Source organism: Rhipicephalus microplus, chromosome 9 (genome assembly GCF_043290135.1).
Source record: "Rhipicephalus microplus isolate Deutch F79 chromosome 9, USDA_Rmic, whole genome shotgun sequence".
Taxonomy (NCBI): Eukaryota; Metazoa; Arthropoda; class Arachnida; order Ixodida; family Ixodidae; genus Rhipicephalus; species Rhipicephalus microplus.
Genome location: NC_134708.1, coordinates 89,511,599 through 89,533,029, shown reverse-complemented (window position 1 = coordinate 89,533,029; position 21,431 = coordinate 89,511,599). Strand labels below are relative to the sequence as shown.

Below are 21,431 nucleotides of genomic sequence, written 5' to 3'. Positions count from 1 at the left end.
GTTTCGGGTATATCAAATGCAAATTTGTAGCCAAGCTGTGAATTACTATTTTGACTAATTTTTGTTAAGGACAATATGCATGTCTCCTCTTGACGTGGTGGTTAGACTACTCGGCTCAAAATTTGGAGGTTGCGCGTTCAAGTTCTTCTGAATGAAGTGTTTCTTCTTTCTGTGCAATTTCTGATCACTGATGTGTTTTTTTTTTTCATGCCTTATATGCAACAACGCTCTGTGTGGCAGCTGGGCAGGATAATTTTGACGCTGAAGAGAGGTTTTACGCATCGTTCTTCTCCAGCATTGCGCATACACCAGCATACACCACGAGTAACCATATTGCGGCACCAAAATCTACCATATAATATTGAATGGTGGAATCCCTATGGTAAAAATATCTTCAGTAGGGGACCTACTCTCCTATTCGAATGTGTCTGACAACATACCTTGTCTTTTTATTACCTGATAAAATTACAATGCGGTGATAACCAACATGAATAAAGACGGTGCTCATAAAAACGATGTATATAGGCGCACGTTTTGCGCCACCAGGTGCAGCGTGATTTACTGTGTGGCTGCAACGAACAAAACAAGCACAAACGGGCCCATCATAACACGGTGGTGAACGCTATCTGGTAGGCATAATTCATTATCATCAGTGATATCATAGACATCTTCACAGCACATTGACTATAATGGACCCGAGTTATTCCCTTTCACTGGGTCACCACCAAACTTTATGAAAGTTCATCAACCTAAACCACTTTAGGGAGATCGATGGAGATGAAATTAGGCGCACGTCGCAAGGCAGTAGGTGAAATTGCTGAGTGACATGGGCTAACTTCATCTCTGTCAAACTCTACAGGAAGTTTGACGTCAATGGAGTTTAAAAGAATTCGGTGGTGGCCGTGGGGCAGAGACATTGCATTTGCTGATGTTCCAAGTAAGCTGGGTGTTTTAATTACCTAATTGAATGGGTTTAATGTCCCAAAACTACTATATGATTATGAGAAATGCCGTAATGGGGACTCTGGAAATTTCGACCACCTAGGGTTCTTTACGTGCACCCAAATCTAAGCCGCCAGGCTACGACTTTTGCGTCTCCATTGGAAATGCAGCCGCCGCAGCTGGGATTTCGACCCATGACCTGCAGGTCAGCAGCCGAGTACCTAAGCCACTAGACCACCATGGTGGTTCTTGAATTACCTGTCGGTGCGTTACAATCGCTACAAGTGTGATCTGTTGTTTTCATAAAAAGAAACCGCCATTGAATAAAGAGCAAAACTCCGTCAAATTTATTGGAACTCATCGGTAACAAAACATGAAAGTGATTAAGTTTAAAATCAGGAAAAATGAAATACTCATGTGATCAAACTCTACTCTTCATCTTCATTGCGTTGTCTCATTAGCCGAAGACATCGGGGAAAGAAAACGAGGTGCGAGGTTTGAGGTCGTATGATGCGATTAAAAAAAGTTCGACATGCTGGAAGGGGTGCTGAACGCACAAAAGTATTGGTCACGCGCATATCGTAGTAGGACTGGTTCCCTAGAAAGAGAAAAAAGCAGGTTAAAAAAACTGCAGCCATGCGAAACTCTCATATATATATATATATATATATATATATATATATATATATATATATATATATATATATATATATATATATATATATCATTCCCTGCTTAAAGGGAGGACCCCTCTCGATACTATTGGGAAATAAATATATTTATTCTTGTTGACGATGCTCCCGTTGTGCCATATCCCATACTTTCACGAAGACTAATTGGCCCATTGAATTATTACTATTACTGCCCTTATAGACATATGTAATAAATATACATATATATATATATATATATATATATATATATATATATATATATATATATATATATATATATATGTGTGTGTGTGTGTGTGTGTGTGTGTGTGTGTGTGTGTGTGTGTGTGTGTGTGTGTGTGTGTGTGTGTGTGTGTGTGTGTGTGTGTGTGTGTGGCATTTTTCTTCACGGATGCGGCGGCCGATGTAGCCTTCTTCGCAGAATGTTTGGGAAGTAGCACAAGACACAAAGCGCAGCGGTGGACCACCCACCCAGTTTTGGGGGCAAACCACTAATAAAAAACAAACAAAAGGAAACAAAGAAACACAGAAAGCAACGAAACCAATCGATTTGCAGAGTGCTCGTTAGCGGCTGCTACGAAAATGTGAAAATAAAATAAAAGCAAAAACAGAAGGAAGCACAAGCGAAAAGGCGCCGTAAACAGGTGGTTTAATCCTGCGTTTTCTTCATCTGTTAGATAACAGCGTCGGTCTGACCTAGCGACGAAAGGAAATAAGTTGCAGCAGCATTCGGTAGGGGCAACATCTCAGAATCAGCCTTGCGGATTCTGCAAAGCATAGAGCTACAACACAATATCGCCTTTCTCTAGCTCACACGTGAAAGATCGAAGGCACTTCATTTAGCCTCATCGGGAAAGCCCACAGAGCTGCGTGAGGAGTCGTCGACCGCCCAGCTTTTGAACGACATGACGAAGATGTTCTGGACAACAAAGATCCCCTAACGACGTACAATGAAATTGGCGAAAAATCTTATCTGAGCAGGTGAAAGCTTCTTTTTTTAGACGACCCATTCGCTGTCATGAATTTCTGTGACATATTTGTGTATCTTCAGGACAGAGGCTGTGTAGGGCATTTTTTTCTCTGTCGCTGTCGAGGAACTCTTTTATTCTTTCGGGTGCGTGCAGTCGTGCATAGAGAACAATGGGTCTGTGTCTTTTATGAACCATGCTGATGTTCCGGTAGAGAGTTTTTTAGCCCTCTTAGAAATTCATCTTAGAGCAACGTTTATTTCATTTGAAGGCAAGTTGTTTCTACAAATGGAAGGTATTTGTATTGGTTCGTGTGTAGCGCCTGCGCTGTGTAATATCTTCCTGGGTCATATTGACCGACACCTTCACTCTGTTTTGTCCAGAGACAAGGTGTTACGTGTTTTTAGATACGTCGACGTTTTTTTGGTACTTTTGAAAAAGGAGTGAATTGAGAACGACTCTGCATGTGCCACTTTTGTTTTAGATAAATTTAGAACATTTGGACAAGGGTTCAAGTTTACACGTGAGCATCCTGTCAATGACAAATAGCAGTTTTTAGATCTTCATCTCAGGCTTGACAAAAACCGCGTGTGTTTAATGTATCACCCTCGTGCTCAGAAGCCTTTTTTGCCGTATCATTCCGCTCATTCTAAAGCAGTAAAAAGGGCGATTGCTAGTACGAGCGTACAGTTGGCTCTTACTAGGTCTTGCCACCACGCTCTTGATGAACGTTTCAGGGAGCAAATAACCAGACTCGTGTTTGCGGGTTTTCTTTTGTTGGTGTCAACGACAGTGTGCGAAGCTTTACTGAGAAAATGTCGACATGACGCCACCGGCAATTCTGGCAAAAAGGAAAAAAAAACACAGAAGAAGCGACCTGTTGTCATTCCGTATGTGCACACAGTGGCTCATTCATTGAAGTACGTTGCCACTCGTTTTGAGGTCCCTGTCGTGTTCCCGGCACCTAGGAGGCTTTCGCGCATTTGTGCTCGTTGGTGGGGCGTACCAACTGCTCATTGTTAAAAGAAGCACGAAAGGAAGTTCTTGAATTGTTTAGTAGGCATTGTATACTTGATCCTGCTCAGTTGTGGCAAGGTGTAGCCCCGCTGCGGTGGTCTAGTGGCTAAGGTACTCGGCTGCTGACCCGCAGGTCGCGGGTTCAAATCCCGGCTGCGGCGGCTGCATTTCCGATGGAGGCGGAAATGTTGTAGGCCCGCGTACTCAGATTTGTGTGCACGTTAAAGAACCCCAGGTGGTCGAAATTTTCGGAGCCCTCCACTACGGCATCTCTCATAATCATATGGTGGTTTTGGGACGTTAAACCCCACAAATCTAATCTGTGGCAAGGTGTACATTGGCTAGTCGGGCCGTTGTATAAACGATCGCATAAGGGAACATGCACTGTCAATGAGAAACGGCACGGGTTCGCATTTGCCGCATCATTGTAAGGAATGCTCGTGTGAACCGCTACTGCACCGTACGAGAATATTGCTAAAAAGCAAAGGCAAAGTGGTGCGTCAATTCTTAGACAATTTGGCGAACAATGTATCAGTGTTCCATCTCTGTCATTGTATCATGAGGAATTTCATTTTCTATCTGATAGATTGTGATTATACTTGGTTGGTCTCTTCTTGTGGTTGTACGCATGCGTGATGATTTTATAAGACGAGCTTCGGTTCAATAAAAGTCAGTTGCGAGTGTGCGCTTTTGCGAGCCTTTTCTTTCGTCTTTTAAGTTTGCGCCAAGGATGTTCTGCACTTTTTTCTTAAAAGCAGGCAGAAAGTGTCTCCCCCTTCTTTTTAAATGCGAAGCATTTCTTGGCGAATTCCGGTGATTTTTAGTCTGTCTATCTATCTATCTATCTATCTATCTATCTATCTATCTATCTATCTATCTATCTATCTATCTATCTATCTATCTATCTATCTATCTATCTATCTATCTATACACCTAGCCACCTACGATTTTTAGCTCTCCTGGCCGTTTGGATAGTAGTATTGATACCAAATTTGGTATGATATAACGTTGCGTTATGACAAGCATAACTGGCTAGTCATAACATGAAAATTATGACATGTGTGGCATGAATATGATTTTTGTGTCATAGTCTTGCTGCTCTTGTGGTGGTTTCATTCCCATAATATGTTGCAAAACTGGTACGGTATGGCATGATTGCATGGAGAACACAAGCGACAGACCCTAACATCAACATCATGACATGCGTGTGATGTAAAAATATTACTACATGCTCCGCTCATGATCCTCTCGTGGCCGTTTCGCTAGCTTCACATGCACCAATTTCGGTATTACGTGACGCGAGCGGACGACATTGATAAATGACAAGTCCAAACAAGATGATCATGACATGCATGTCATGTAACAACAAGACTACGTCCCACAACCATGATGCGCTCTCGGCTGTTTCGTGACCTTAGCATACACCAAATTTCGATATTACGTGACGTTAATGAATGACGAAGGTATGTGACTGGTGCAAACATGATAATCATGAGATGCGTGTCACGTAAGAACATGAATACACGCCACACTCAAGGCGCCGATACACTTCAACGTGAGCCGGCGTGCGTGCGCGCCGGCGTTCGTTTTATCCCATCACGCCGGCGAAGCCACGCCAGGCGCCGATATCCCCCTAGTAGAGATGAGTCGATCTGCCCACTGACCTTCATTGTTGATCTGCATGCCATATACGTGCAGGTGTGCGCTGCGCTGCGTTGCATCGACGCATGTACGTTTGAGTACCCATGGCATTTCTCCGCAACGAAGAGAGGCAGACGCCGTAGTGTCTAAGTAACGTCGTCGGCGCGCAATGCAGCATGTCACATTTCGCGCCTGTTGCCATCGGGCCGCGCCGGCAGACGCTGGTCGCGCCGGTCGCGCCTGGCGTCACACTATAGCGTGCTCGCGTTTTGCTAGCGTGGCGTCGCTACGATCAGCCTGCGCGTGCGTCAACGTTTCGTTAGAGTATATTAGGCCACTCATAACGCGCTCGCCGCCATTGCGCTAGCTCCACATGTACCAAATTTGGTATCACGGGAAGTGAATAGACGACGAAGGTAAATGACAAGTCCAAACGTGATAATCATTGTACGTATTTCGTGTAAAACATGATCAAATGCTCCACTCATATCGTTCTCGCGGCCGTTTTACTAGTTCCACATATACCGAATTTATTATTATGTCACGTGAATGGACGATGAATGTAAATGACACGTCAAAATATGATAATCACGGTATGGATTTCATGTTTTGTTAAACATAAAATTGGTAAAACAAGTGACATAAACAAATTCAGGTTGTTACAATCCTATATTAGCGCAAACAGAGGGATACTCGACGTATTTCTGACATTTGCAAATCTTGAACCTACTCAAACCATTTATTTACATCGATATAAACTCCCGTAAAAATTCTGTTATCTCGCACGAATTGCGGCACCCAAAGCCTTAGCCACATGTTACCTACTATACTCAGCTCATATGAGCAGCAAGGGATAAAAATTGACAAATTAAACAATATCGATGTGCAAACACTATTCTTGTAGATTTGTATTGCCTACATAGGTCACTCTTCACTGTTGATTTGCATCACTGTTGATTTGCATCATTTTTTAACATTTATTTTTATTTATTTCTTTTGTGCAACCTTAATGTGTACCTTTCTTGCGTACGAAAGCGATAATACACACTCTCTGAATTATTGTGCTCATGCGTTTATGAAATATTCCTTTTTGTTTGTATACCTTGGCCTGTCATTTACTTTGCCTTTTGCTTGTATTATTACTTGATTTATTGTATATGGTTTATCATTTCATTCTTGTATTTAGTTTTACCCTGTCATTGCTGACGTAGGGGGGACGGTGCTTATACAAGCTGCAATAAATGCAGCTTTTTAGCCGTCTCCCCATTTTCGCCATTGTTTCTGTTTCGATGAGAACAAAACGAAATAAATGAAAATGAGATGTAAAACATCACTGCATGATACGCTCATAGCACGCTCATGGCCGTTTCGCTAGCTCGCTAGCTCCATATAGACCACAGATGATATGAGGGGACGTTAATAGATGACGAATGTATATGAACCGTCTAAACCTGATAATCATGGTATGGAAGTCATGCACGGCATAAATAACCTCCGACGCTTAACATTGTGCTGATTTTATAGCGACCTATCACCCTCTATCATTGGTGCTTCGCGTATTACCAATTCCTACTGTACATGTGATCTGCCAATTTTTCGTTCAGACATAATTATCATTATTACTGAAAAAGTAAATGAATAACAGAAAGAGAGTATGAAAAATACGCAAAGCGTGTTATAACAAAAAGGCTAATAAAACACTTAAAAAGTGGAAAAACGCGCACTGGTTAATACACACAGCGCCGAATTGCCGTACTTTCACGAGCTCAACTATTTACTTCAAACCGCATGTTCTGAACTCCTCTCTAAAAATTAGTACTAAATTATTACATAGTGCAACGTATGATTACAGAAGCATGTCCGTCTCCTATAGCTCTGGTTGGTTCCGTAGGAGAGCGATTTGAATTTGTTTAGAAAGTGTGGCTACCACTGTACGCGCTTTCTCATGCTCTTATAGTCGCATTGTAGAAGTATATAGGTCATGCTCCAAAAAAAAAAAGTGACTAAACAGATTAGACAGTTTGGAGAATGCCAAGTAAAGGAGGCTTTTCACATGTGCCGCCTGGTTGTTCTAATCTAAAGTAAATGTGTTTTTTGTGCTCAGCGCATTACTTTTTTCACACTTCGAAGGAAATATTGTACACCACACTTGTCCTGTCACAGCTAAACTTGTCCTCAATTTTATATGCAATGTTCAAATATAAAGCTCCATTCGTTTTTGCAGTCACACGTTGCATTTGCGCCCGCTCACTTGAGGTTTCCGGCATGATCTAGCACCCTGAAGCTGGGCCGATTTGCATGTTTTGGCAGTGGTCCATTATTCTCGTCGGTTATAGCTTTAAAAACCTTCGGCAGCGTTTGATAAAAAAATACCAGGGCTGCGCGGAAGGCCCAGGCAGCACAGTCATAGCGGAAGCTGAAACAGTGGCTTTTTGGAACCTTTTCAAAATACTCAATGGGTTACTACTGCAAGTACACTTTTTTGATACCCACAACGGTATTAAATATACACTTTTATGTTGTAGGCCCACTTTCGCTATGCTATTTTCTGTCATTCTTTTCAGAAGTGTGGTATCTGCTAAACACTTGGAAGAAAATTGTTCTTGTGCTTGTTGCCATTCACTTGTTGCTCATACCCATTGTGGGGATCAGCCAAATATTGAGTGGTCTTATAAAGTATTATTCGGTCTTAGAGTAAGGAAACTTACAAATTGAAAACGTTACAAATTTTATAAGGAAATATTTACTATCACTGATCTGTACTTACTCTTAAGGTTTTGTATTAGTATTAGATAATAACCTAGAATAAAACCTAACTTAAAAAAAAGAAAAAAAAGGAGAAGTTTTGCGTATGTCGACACAGAAGAATATTATTAGCTGGTCAGTCTTTTCGTTTCATTCAGATAATTCCGCAATGCCTCACAGACTTTCGCACTGGCAAACCCAAAAATAGAAGCTCCAAAGGACAGAAATATGGGCATGGATAAATTCATTCCAAAAAACGTAAGGGATTTTCCAACTTTAATTTACTAGCTCTGCCAATTGTTCATGCAGTGGCTGACGACGATAAGCAAACATCGCTAAAGTGGATATGCGCCATAGGTAATAGGGGAACAAAAACAAGCTTTTGTGAACGCTTGTTTGACGACTGGTTGTTCTTCAGCTATTGCAAAACGCTTTAGAGGTCGTATTAACGCGATTTATTTCCTGACATCAAACCTGCCTATTGGCATGTTTGACAAAAATTCACAAGCACCAGCGTAGCTCACTGGTAGAGTACTGGGCTGGCACCTAGCAGACTCGGGTTTGAGCCCGACTGTGTCATACCGCGCGATGTAGTTACGGACATCAGCGGCGGCGGCGGACAACTGCGTGTGACTCCAGTTGTCATCTAATAACAGCTTTCACTGTAAAAACAGCCAGTTGTTTGCGTACCGCACAGCACAGCCCCAGCGAAAACAGGAAGAGTGGTCCTTTTAACGCCTTTCAATTGCAAAGCATTTCTTTGCGTATGTCGGCTACTTCGAGCGAAACTATCAATCTGTCTATCTAGCCGCCTATGGCTTCTAGCTCCGTAGGCCGACTTGATAATAGTATCGATACTTGGTATGGCATAACATGACTGTATGACTAGTCATAACATAAAAATTGCGACACATATAGCGTGAGTATCATGATTTACATTTTATGGTCTTGCTGCTCTTGCGGTGGTTTCATCCACATCACATTTTGCTAAACTTGTACGGTATAAGATTACTGCTTGGTGAACATAAGTGACAGACTATAACGTGGAAAAGATGACATGCACGTTATTATTTTCATGTTATGATGTCATGACTGCACGGCATGCCCCAGGTACGCTCGAGGTCGTTTGGCTAGCGTCACATATACCAAATTTGGTTATACGGAACGTGAATGAATGAAGAAGGTATATGACTGGTGCGAACATGATAATCATTATACGTGTGTCAAGTACTAACATGACTTGATAACACGCTCCTGATACGCTAACGGCCGTTTTGCTAGCATCAGATCTACCAAAATTAGTGTTAGGTGACGTCAACATATGAAACGTGCTTATGACTGATGCAAACTTAATAATAACGTTATGAGTGTCATGTGAAACATGACTACCTGCTACGCTCATACCGCCCTTGCGGCCGTTTAGCTAGCTCCCCATATACCAAATTTGGTATCGGATGTCGTGAACAGACGACAAATGTGAATGACACGTCTAAGCACGATAATCATGATATGCATGTCGAGTAAAACATGACTACATGCTACGTTTATAGCGCACTCGCGGGCAATTCTCTAGCTCCACATATACGAACTTTGTATTACGGAACGTTTATGGACAACGCAGGTAAATTACACGTCAAAACATGATAATCTTCCCATGCGTGTCATGTAAAACATGACACCACGCTATTGCTCATAGCGTGCTCGTGGCCGTTCCACTAGCTCCACATATACAAAATTAGGTATTACGTGACGTGAACAAGCGACGAAAGTAAATGGCAAATCCAAACATGTTGATCAAGCCATGGAAGTCATGTACGGCAAACGTTACGTCAATGTTGCAACTTTGCACACATTTTAAAGTAAGATATCGACCTTCCCATTCGTGCTTCGCATATCATCGATTCCTAAGTACGTAGGATCTGCCATTTTTTTTAAACTTTCTTTGGTCAACTGCTCCAAGTAAACTTCGCATGTCGCCCACTACTTCATAAACCATCCTAATTTTTATGAAGTGGAAAAACACATACGCTGCCATAATTCGGCATTATTAGGAGAAGCATGCTATGCGCAAAAAAGTTGCAAGAAATAATGTGCAGTTGGTTGATGCTGTGGATACTGCTGTGGAATGATGTTTCACCCTTTTATAACGACTTGGAAACACCCAAAAACCCACTCGGAAGGAATTTCACATTGTATGACGTTTAGCTGTTGCTTTAATACACATGTGAACGTGGTTTCTTAACCGACTTGAGGCCTCCTTAGGGTATGTTTGCAAGGGAATTTCTATCACCAGGGATGGCTATTGAAACTGTGATTGATCTTTCTTTCTTGAAACGCGCCTTTTTGTTTAGAAGTGCTGTTATAACTTGTGATGGCATTTTACAATACATTTTAGTGTTAAGAAAAACCGGCGATACGAAGAAGGAACACCCAGAGAAACACTCGAGCTACCTGAAAACACGCGAAAGGCATTGATGTCACAGAAGTAAGTGATTTTAAATAAATGAAACTGCCATAAAAATTTTGCGTGGATTGGACTTTGTTGGCTGTAGGTGGGACTTGTATTTGTTCATAAGTTGTAATTAATAACCTTGAGCAAATAAATAACCTTGTTTTTTTAGCGCCAAAATGAATAAAAAACACGCACAATTTGTAAGCGAGTCGACCTTAATAACAGCGCAGGAGCGGTCCCGGGACAGGAAGAGCAATGTTTCAGTTCTGGTGAATATGCCTGAAAAATATGAAACAGAATTTATGATTAACATTTGCACAATTTTTCACAGAGCTGTGCATATCACGAAACATGTAAATGTGCCTATTATTCTAAAGACTTTGTCATGTTTTCAATAGGGCCAAACCGGAAGGCTTGCAGCTGCGTTCAAGTGAAAGGCCAGATGGCGTTTCTAGGTAGGCACTGTTAGATTACGAAGTTCTCAAACCGTTTTACATCAACAGGGCTTAATTTTGTCTGATGCTGCCTCGAGCTTCTCTGCTGAGCCGTTAAGGCTCAGCAGACATCTTTAGAGCTTCGACCATTATGTGAGAGAATGTATTTGTTGCGAAAAAGTAAATTGGCTTCAGCGTGCATTAACGGGTGATGACTCACCAAGGAAATCTATGAAACAGGAGCGTAGTAGGAAATTACCACAAACGCGAGAAGTACGCAGCTTAAGAGGCGGATGGTTTGTGGACCTCCTATGATCCCTCCTATTCTTTCTTTTTTAGTTGCGAAGCATCTCTTTCACTATACTGTGTAACGCTGTCCTGTACATCCGCCCCAATACTATAGCCGCAATTGTTGAAGCGGTGCCAAATAGGTCAAGTCGCACCAGCGCGTTGACGTCACTCCCTTCCTCACTGCAGCAGCTGCCGGCCCCTCGGCCTGCTCGCAACACAATTTTCTCCCGGTTCAACCTCTCCATCACCCGCAACGCTCAACGCAATATCACTCCTTCCGCTTGTTTATTTGAGGTGAAACTCACACGAAATCCAGTCCTCCTCTCATTTCCTTGCAATTAAACAAACATTTACTCGAGTAAACGCTACGCCAACTTTCCCTTCAAACCGTTATTCCAGCACCTGCGTCGACGCCCGTTTCAACCGCGCCAACGCCGTTTTCACCGCTGCTGCTTCGCATCCCGTCAGGGTTCACTTGAAGGAGATAGTTTATTTTTTTTTCTTACCTACATGTTAAGAAAGCGCACTATGTCAATTCTGGGCCTGTACCGAATAACAAGAGCTAACTCTGAGATGGTGTTGGCTAGCGGTCGGTAGCATAGGCTAAAGTGAGCTGCCTGTTACTTAGTGTAGACTGATTATGGTTGTTGCTTATTTGTTAATTATAGTTGTTGTTTTTCCAGCTGGTAGCAACGAACGCTTCGCTAATATGGGCTAACTCTCGACGACTGCCTGACAATTTCGCGGTGTTGGTTAGTACTGGCTCGCACAAGCTACCACCTCTGCGTGTTCGCTACATGTCCACTACAGTTGGCGACTTGTTGGTGTTGCTTCATCCTTGCATAAGGTTATTTGGCTCTAGGCTGCTTTCGACTACTATGAATGATAGTATCGTATTCCTTGTAAGTACTCTGATATGTTCGTGGTTGAGGTTGCATGCTTATTTCTGTGACCTTCGGACTTGTATTCCATGGCTGTGGTCGACTCCGCCTGACTTGGGGAAAAGACGCTGATCACGATACTGATGACACCACACCCAAGCGCTCCCTTTGCTGAGGAAAACAAACCTCTGCCTTTGAGCCTGACTTCTCACGTTAAATCGGAGTATAGTCTTTAGCCTAAACATAGCAGTGCCATCGATATGTATCGTAAGTACGCAAAACGCGCCTAATACATGGTAGACATGAATAAGTTCCTCTCCCGAATAACTTAGTTATAAACCAATCATGTGAAGTCTCGTGAACCCACAGCAAAAAGAATTCCAGCCAACTTATTGGTACCTTGGTATCTTGTAAATACGAAGCTGTATTCTTAGGCGCTCTATGAATAGCACTGAAAAGAACGAAAGCTTTACTAATCTTGACGTTGCCCCATACGCCCTCATGGTCTTGAATTGCATGAAAATGAATGCCTTCCACACAGCAACTGACAGCAATGAAAACGCCATCTTCTCGATATTCATCGTCATTGGGCACTATCTTGGAAGCAGGTGGTACTAACTCATGTCTCGAATACTGGAATTTTTTGACGTCTCAGTAATCGTGACAATGCGTGGGTGATATTTGCTTAAGATATATTCCAGGTCACCAGTTTTATTTACCAGGATTCAAGCAGTTTAACCGATTAAACTGGTGCAGCAGTTTTTGTAAGGCACACACTTTCTTTTATAGCCTCTTCGCACTGACGGATGTGGGTAGCGTTTAACCACGACTTGGCGGTCTTTCGGGAAGTCTTAATAAAATGGTTTATTAAGATAGCATATTTTGTCATAAACAAAAAACACGCGCTGTCCCTGCTCCTTTTTCATTGCAGCAGAGTTCCAAAGCACCTCACGTTTAGCCAAGGTATCCTTGGTAAAGTTATCAGAGACTGAAATGCCAGTTGCTTTCAGAAATTCACAAGTCATTGGAGATTTCTGCTTTTCACCTGTAATTATATTACTTTACTACAACGGGGCGAGGCTTCACAGTCTGCTTTTTTTCTTACTCATTTTTTCGTGCTTTGTATTGCGTTGTGCAGTACGAGTAGTACTATGCGCCAAGGGCGAAAAGTTATGAGCTAGTTGGTGTAACGAACTAAGAGGCGTTTTCAAAGATCTGCCTAAAGTTTCCTGTGAAAGTACATTCGCTAAGTGATTAGAGTCTACGATACATGCGTAGGAAGAATTGTCTCTCTTGTGAGGTCTTCATGCACACTAAAGCAACGCGCGCGTTGATTGACGCCTATGTTCACGACAGCATGAAGCTGTCATTACTGAGGTACAAATGCCTGCTTTTTCTCCGTCTACAACTGGCTGAGAAACCAAACATATCAAGCTGCATGCACATAAAGAGCTCTGTAAAACGTTCAATTAAGAAGACATTATTTGTTTATGGGTCACTTGTACTTGTAAAACGTTAATTTCACTTGATGTAAGATATTTTGCTGCATATGGATATATTGCCTGTAACATTGTAATTTAATAATCAGACCCCAACGGGAGCATGAAATTTATACCCACCTCTGTGTAATGTAGTCATCCGCTCCGTGTGGTCTGTATCAAATACTCCAGTTGTTTGAAGCTCACATCTGCAACCAAGAAATATTGAGTCAAGCAGAGGACAGGTTCCGAGAACACAAAGCTTACCTACGATTTCTCAGGAACACACAATTTTTTACTGTAACGGACTGTGTCGTAAAATAAAGAAGTTTATATACTTCGCATTTAACATCGCCTCTACGAGTCGTCTTGTACGTCCATATTGCCTCACGCCGGCGGACGAACTGAAACAATAAAAAATTCATATTTAAAAATGTATTTAAATAATTTGTATTCTTTCGCTCGAAGCCACGTCAGGCTAGCAGGATATCATTTCGAGTACAAATGCACGAATCTGTAAACATAGGCAAAATGAAAGTTATATAAAACTGCTGCTGTTTTCGTTTTTACGGAAGTTGGAGCACGTGTTGCCATCCATCAAATTTCGTACATAAATTTATGACCACCCATCGATCTTGAGAGTACCAAAGACACTATCAACCAATCACAGCCACCATCAACCTACCAGAGGCAACAATCAATCAATCATGTTAAGAAAGGTATGAGGGTATGAACGTTTCTATATTTTTTCGTAATAAACTTTCTTAATGTGCAGTTTTCATGGCTGTCAAAAAAGTGCGGTCTTTGTCTAGTGAAATCAGACTGCAAAATTGCACAGTACTATGATGAAGGAAGTTCTCACTGCACATTGCTTATGCTGTGCAGTGATACATCTAAGATACACCTAACGTGCGCAAATCTACAAAAAAGTGTTGGTTATGTGTAGTGATTGGTTCAGCTCCAAATCCTTCACAAAATTGAGCTTCACAATTGCGGAACTGCCGCAGGAGACTTAGCAAGTCCCGTTGACCAGTTTTTCGCTATTTATGGGAAGCATGCAGGCTTTTTTGCCCCGCCGCGTTGGCCTAGTGGCTAAGGTATTCGTCTGCTGACCCGCCGGTCGCGGGATCAAATCCCGGCTTTGGCGACTGCATTTCCAATGGAGGCGGAAATTATGTAGGCCCGTGTACTCAGATTTGGGTCCAGCTTAAAGAATCTCAGGAGGATGAAATTCCCGGAGTTCTTCACTACGGCGTCTTTCATAGTCATATGCTGGTTTTGGGACGTTAAACACCACAAATCAAACAATCAGCATGTAGGGTTTCTTTGGCACGATTGTTGTCTGATTAGTCAGACTCGAGAACGCGGTATGGACAATCGCGCTACTTTTTTCCGTATTTTATTGACTGGCTTGTTTTAACGGTAAATGGTATGCTTTCCGCAGTTCAGTGCGGTTGTTTTTCCTGCAGATACGTACGGATGACTCTGGCGGACAATGCCGTTTGAAGAAACAATTCGTCTTTTGCGAGGTGCAGTGGTGGCGCTATCTCGTGTGCGCTCCGGTAGTCAGGATCTGACAGTCGTGATTGATAAGTGTTCTAGCGACATTATATATAACATCATTTCCAGGATATTCCTGGTTTTTTTATTCTTGGTCACCATAACAGCATATCAAAGGTCCTGCGCACTTTACATACCTGTTCATTCTGCAGCCACTTTTATCACGACTTCGAATTTGCACAACTTTCCTTCCCGTATCCTACTCATGCTCGCATAATCAAGGAAATTCAAAAAGAGGACTGCGTGTCAACAGAGAACTGCTCAGCCTAAGAGGAACGCAAAACAATGATAATAACATTGAAAAAAGACTGTTAAAGCTAAAAACTTAGACAGCTTTGATGAAGTGGGCTAAGAAATCATTTATTTGACGCAATCGGAATAAAATGGCAGCTTAATGCGTCACTCACAGAACATTTTTGAAGCCACTGTAATTTTAACTGGTTACGTACTCTTTTATTTTCACAGATAGGATATTTTCATATATCTTGATACCGAAGAGGAAGTAATGATGTATTCAATAAACTAAACAGCAGTAAATTCCTAGATGCGTTAGAACCACAAATAAGACCATGCAAATATGTTCAGGTGTTTAACTGAGTGGCATAGGTTTTACTTTTTCCATGCGTGATACAACGGAAGTATATATAAGTTAAACGCTGCTTGCGAAACGATCTGTTGTATAAAGAATGGAGACAGAACTGTCCTTGCAGATGTGATCTTATTTCTATCGCGGCAATTTTCAAAAAAAATTATAGAGAAGGTATTTGATGACCAACATTCACCCTTCGCTGATCTATACAAAATGTTGGACACAGTGCAGACTGAGTAGCAGTGAAATATATCTGCAGAGCCCGCCGACCTTGCCATAAAAGAACGCAGCCGTGAAATTCACTTTGAAGTACGTTTTTGAGCTTCACAATAAATTCGAATTGTTGTGGTCGGGACATTGTACGTACGAACTTTGTCATCATTTGCTACTTGCGTGACCATGGCACTGTAAAAATATTTTTTTTAATGAACAAATTTTTCTAAAGCCATGTAGTTTCTGTGAAACCATGCTTTTTGTTTCGAACTTTTCTGTGTTTTAACATATTTTTTAAGTTTGTTTTACAACTTTCACACGAATTCTCTGCATAAAGACACTTTTACGTTTTACCTTACAGAAAACAGATTTGCTTTTTTTATTTTCGTTCTTTGCGTAATTTAATGCTATATTCCCTTTCAATGTACAGCAATTTCTGCTGAACAACTACTACCTGTTTTTAGTCACCGAAAACTGTTTCTTTTATACCCTTCGCAAGATTTAAGTGGTTTTTGTTTCTTTTAGAAATAATATACATAAAGATTTGGTTACATATTGTCCTACAAAATGTTTTCAAAGTAGAAAAAAGTAGTTCTGTCACTTGTAACATTAGTATGCGAAAGTTCTTCCTCTTAGCAAAATGCTATGCTACAAGAACAAACATAATGAGCTTTCGAAAATCACACACTTTCCGGATATTTAAAAACTCTGCTCTTCTACATACAAAAGCCACTATAAGGTTGCAAGGCACACCACAGTAAAAGGCTCCCGAAACTAGGTTCATCTGGTGTTCGCCAACGCGCACTGATCTCGAAATGTACACGGGCCTGCCAACGCTGCAGTCGGGAATAAACCCGCGACTTCTTGGGCAGTCAGTGGGCAAGTAAATACTGAATGACCGAGGTGGTAACTGTAAAATTGTTTCAACTACCACTCTAAGAAGATGTTTCAGCATTCTAGTAAAAAACCTAATGAAAACAGGCTCGTTTCAGGGCCTGTTTCTTTTCTTTTCGTGCATAATAAAAAATTGACTATTTTTTGAAGAACAAGAAAGATCGCGTTTAGGCAGCCATATATAGCCAGCTTAAACATCATGAAACCAGATTAGATCTAGTCAATGAACAATATATATATATATATATATATATGTATATATATATATATATATATATATATATATATGTGTGTGTGTGTGTGTGTGTGTGTGTGTGTGTGTGTGTGTGTGTTGTCACGTTACATCGTAACTGCAACCTGTAGATAATTGCACACAAGGACGTCAGACTGATTATCAATACGACTTATCATTTTCTCTGAAGTGCATCTTGTCTTCTTTTGAGCAGTGGCACATACAAGCCAGCCAGCATCTATGGAAATAATACTCGCACAACTTGTACTAGTGGCATTACCCCCTTTCCCAAAGAACATCGTCCCCATGTCACAACATAATTACCAGAGGAAAGAAAACATCTGCAAGAAACAACTGGACACCCACGTTCAACTCACACATATCCCCAAAACGTTGCTGGAGGATGGCCGCCGTGGTAGCTCAGCTGGTAGAGCATCGAACGCGTTGTTCGATGACCACAGGTGTGGTTCCTGCCCACGGCAAGTTATCTTTTCACAAACTTTTCTTGCTGCACATTTACAAAAACATTAGATCTAATAACTCCGCCTATAATTCCCTTGGCAATATTGTCGGTTGGATCTCAAAATTATATATATATATATATATATATATATATATATATATATATATATATATATATATATATATCAACCAAAGGAACAAAGCAGGATTTTGAACGGGCTACTCAACAATCGACCACATTCATACTATCAATCAGGTAATAGAGGAATGCTCAGAATATAACCAATCACTATACATAGCCTTCATAGATTACGAGAAGGCGTTTGATTCAGTAGAAATAAGAAATATCAGCCGTCATGCAGACACTGCGGAATCAGGGCGTGGATGAAGTATATATAAACATCCTGGAAGAACTCTACAGGGGATCATCTGCTACCATAGTGCTTCATAAAGAAAGAAACAGAATACGAATCAAGAAGGGTGTAAGGCAGAGGGATACAATCTCCCCAATGCTATTTATCGCGTGTTTACAGGAGGTTTTCAGAGACCTAGAATGGGAACAGTTAGGGATAAGAGTGAATGAACAGTACCTTAGTAGCCTGCGCTTCACCGATGAGATTGCATTGCTGAGTAACTCAGGGGACGAATTGCAACTCTTGATTACGGAGTTAGACAAGAAAAGCAGAAAGATGGGTCTTAAAATTCATCTGCAGAAAACGAAAATAATGCACAACAACCTCAGAAAAGAGCAGCGCTTCGAGATAGGTAATAGTGCACTTCAAGTTGTAAAAAACCATGTCTACTTAGGGCAGGTAGTAACCGCGGAGCTGAACCACGAGATTGAAGTAACTAGAAGAATAAGAATGGGCTGGAGCACGTTTGGCAAGCACTCTCAAACGATGACAGGTAGATTGCCACTATCCCTCAAGAGGAAGGTATATAACAGCTGTATCTGGCCGGTACTTAGCTACGGAGCAGAAACCTGGAGACTTACAAAGAGGGTTCAGCTTACATTTAGGACGACGCAACGAGCACTGGAAAGAAAAATGGTAGGTGTAACTTCAAGGGGCAAGAAGAAAGCAAAGTGGATTAGGGAAGAAACGGGGATCAAGGATATTATAGTTGAAATCAAGAAGAAATGGACATGGGCCAGGCATGTAGCTCGTAGACAGGATAACCGCTGGTCATTAAGGGTAACTAACTGGATTCCCAGAGAAGGCATGTGGCTGAGATTAAGAATTTTGCGGGTATAAATTGGCAGCAGCAAGCACAGGACCGGGTTACTTTTATTTCTTTAAATTCACATTACAATAAGGTTTCATAACTTACCCTATATTTTTCTTGGCAAAGCTATTTGTTAGATCTAAATAATACAGTGTAAAACATAGAAAAACGAGCCCTCAAGTAGTTTCCCGTGTACACCCTAAGGACACGAAGTCTGCCAGTATGAGACCCTGGATCGTAAATGAATTGGGCAAAAAAGTGTATACCTAAAGGCTCGTTTCTCCGTGTTTCACACGATATTATTGAGATCTAACAAAAATGCCCAGAAAAGTATCGGTAAGTTTATTACACTTAATTGTTGTGTATACGTAAAAAGTATAGTTTCATTTTTTTTACAAAAAGAAAAATAAATATTTCGTCCCTCCGCAGTTTGTTGCTCACGCTTGGCATGTCCTCTCACTCGCTTCACATTCTTCACCACTCACCACTTACTGGCGCCCATCGAGCGAACAGTCTTTCTGTGTTGAAACTTACGCCAAACCCATACATTGAATGATATGTGGGGTATAACGTCCCAAAACTACCTTATGATTATGAGAGACAACGTAGTGGAGGGCTCCGAAAATTTCGACCACCTGCAGTTCTTTAACGTGCACCCAAATCTGAGCACAGGGGCCTACAACATTTCCGCCTCCATCGATAATGCAGCCGCCGCAGTCGGGATTTAATCCTGCGACCTGCTGGTCAGAAGCCGAGTACCTTAGTCACGAGACCACCGCGGCCGGGCCTACGCGAAACCCAACCCGGCTTCCATGTTTGCGTTTCTAATGAACGTTTACTCGTGTAAAGGCTACACCGGGTTTTCCTTCAAATCGTTCTTCCAGCACCCATGTCAACGCCCGTATCGGCCGGGTCGATGGCTTACACTCAAAAATTTTTACAATCACAAGGGTGTATTTTTTGTCCAATGGGCAACACCCTTTTAGGGTGTCTAGGAACACCCCAAACAATAAGGTGTTTAGAAACACCTTGAAACCGTAGGGTGTAAAGAAACGTAACACCCTATTTTAGTAGGTGTATATGAACACCCCTAAACTATGGGTGTTCCATGAAGCTACACCCATGCTAGTGGGTAGGAACACTAAAAACCTCCTTGAAACAATTGCAGTTATGTTGATAAGCATACTTGATCGAATGAAGCGCAAATAACAGGAGAACAAAAGCAGAGACACAGGAGGTGACGCTTTGTCTTGTGTGTTGAGGAGAGCCGTTCATAGGACTTCATTCCATCAAATATGCATAACCAACTGGCCCAAGCCTCAATTGTTCTCAGGGAGAAGCATATAAGAACCTTCTTTGCGGCTGACAGGGAAGAAGGAAGGTACTGGTGTCACCCACTGCACGTATACCTGCATGTATACAGCTGATAAAAAAAGGTGCCATGGTCTGTAACATCTGCATAAGACCAGTGTATATATGTGTAAGTAGACTGGGCCGAAAACGAAAAAGTAGGACGCAGCAGGCACTTGCACATACACGCGCACACACGCACGCACACACACACACACACACACACACACACACATACGCACCACACCACAGTAGTGCAAGCAGTAACTTGTAGCGTTACGTTCAACAGAACATAACGTCGAAGCAAAAAACAATTACGCCCATATGTTCACATCCCCCTTTATTATAGAAAAACTGCAAGTCTGACAAACAAGATTCTGATGGCATTCAGCAAAATTTCGAAATATCTCACGTGACCAAGTTTTTTTCTCTGTATACTGGAAATTCATTGCTTTCAGTACAATAAATCCCCACAACTTTCAAAAACATTTGCGCTAGTCGGGCAAACGACTGAGAGTTATGGGGTTGATTGACACCTACACAATAGAAAAAACACGTAGAAAGGGTAAGCGAGTTTCTGGAGTCACGTATACAGCCTATTACTTCTCGAAGAAATAATTTCGACAATAAAATGAGAAAATTTGTTAAAGTAGTGTAATTGGGGTTGTATTAATGTAATTTCAGTGTTGGCATACTTCAACGCGCAAAACCACAGCTCGTCACTGCTCCTTGTACAATCACCTTCAGCTGCTCAGATGACTGGTGCATTCGAGAGAAGTGGGATGAAGCTGTTCTTTTTGTACAGGAAATTCAGTCCCGGAAACCTAAAATAAATACACAAGGAACAATGACTGAAATTTCAGATAGAGTGCAACATACAGTGTGCACCATGCATAGCTAACTGCTTTCTTATGTGTAAGTATAAATTGAGTGCATAGCAAGCATATTCAGTGGCATCGGGCTCCTATGGAGTTAGAAATGCTAGAAAAGGTATGCTGAGCAATAAACGCCATAAAAAGTACGCTGTGACAGAATCATTATGCCTATCATGCCGTAGATATGAACCCTACTGTACCGTTTCAGCTTGCTCGCGCAGGCAAATAAAAAGGTGCTGCTCCAAGGTAATAATGTTCATTAAGCTGCATCCAACGACCAATCTAAGAGAATGTCAAGTTCTATGCTTAAGCATGCATCAACACAGCTGTATGTGTATTTCTGCAGATATACCATGGTACTCATTCAATTAGTTTATTAAAAGGAATGCAGTACGACGCGTAACAACATATACGTATTTCATCTGTATTGCAAAAAAAGCACAATGCCACTGAGAATACATGACAGTATGCGCATTGAGAAGGTATTCAGTGCAGGTAACTTGTAAAAT

The 21,431-nt window shown here is 41.5% G+C and overlaps 1 protein-coding gene across 1 annotated transcript in view; it reads right to left on the bottom strand.

The window, feature by feature from the left end:
• Positions 1 to 1,266: 1,266 nt before the first annotated feature.
• LOC142771386 (uncharacterized) overlaps positions 1,267 to 21,431 on the bottom strand; it is a 29,124-nt gene continuing 8,959 nt past the window's right edge. Inside the window, exons 2-5 of the mRNA XM_075872865.1 lie at positions 13,791 to 13,927; positions 13,665 to 13,732; positions 10,635 to 10,718; positions 1,267 to 1,540 (exon numbers count right to left, since the gene is read on the bottom strand). Of these exons, the coding sequence (XP_075728980.1) occupies positions 1,371 to 1,540; positions 10,635 to 10,718; positions 13,665 to 13,732; positions 13,791 to 13,927 (459 nt within the window). The 3' untranslated portion in view covers positions 1,267 to 1,370. The remainder of the gene's footprint in view (positions 1,541 to 10,634; positions 10,719 to 13,664; positions 13,733 to 13,790; positions 13,928 to 21,431) is intronic.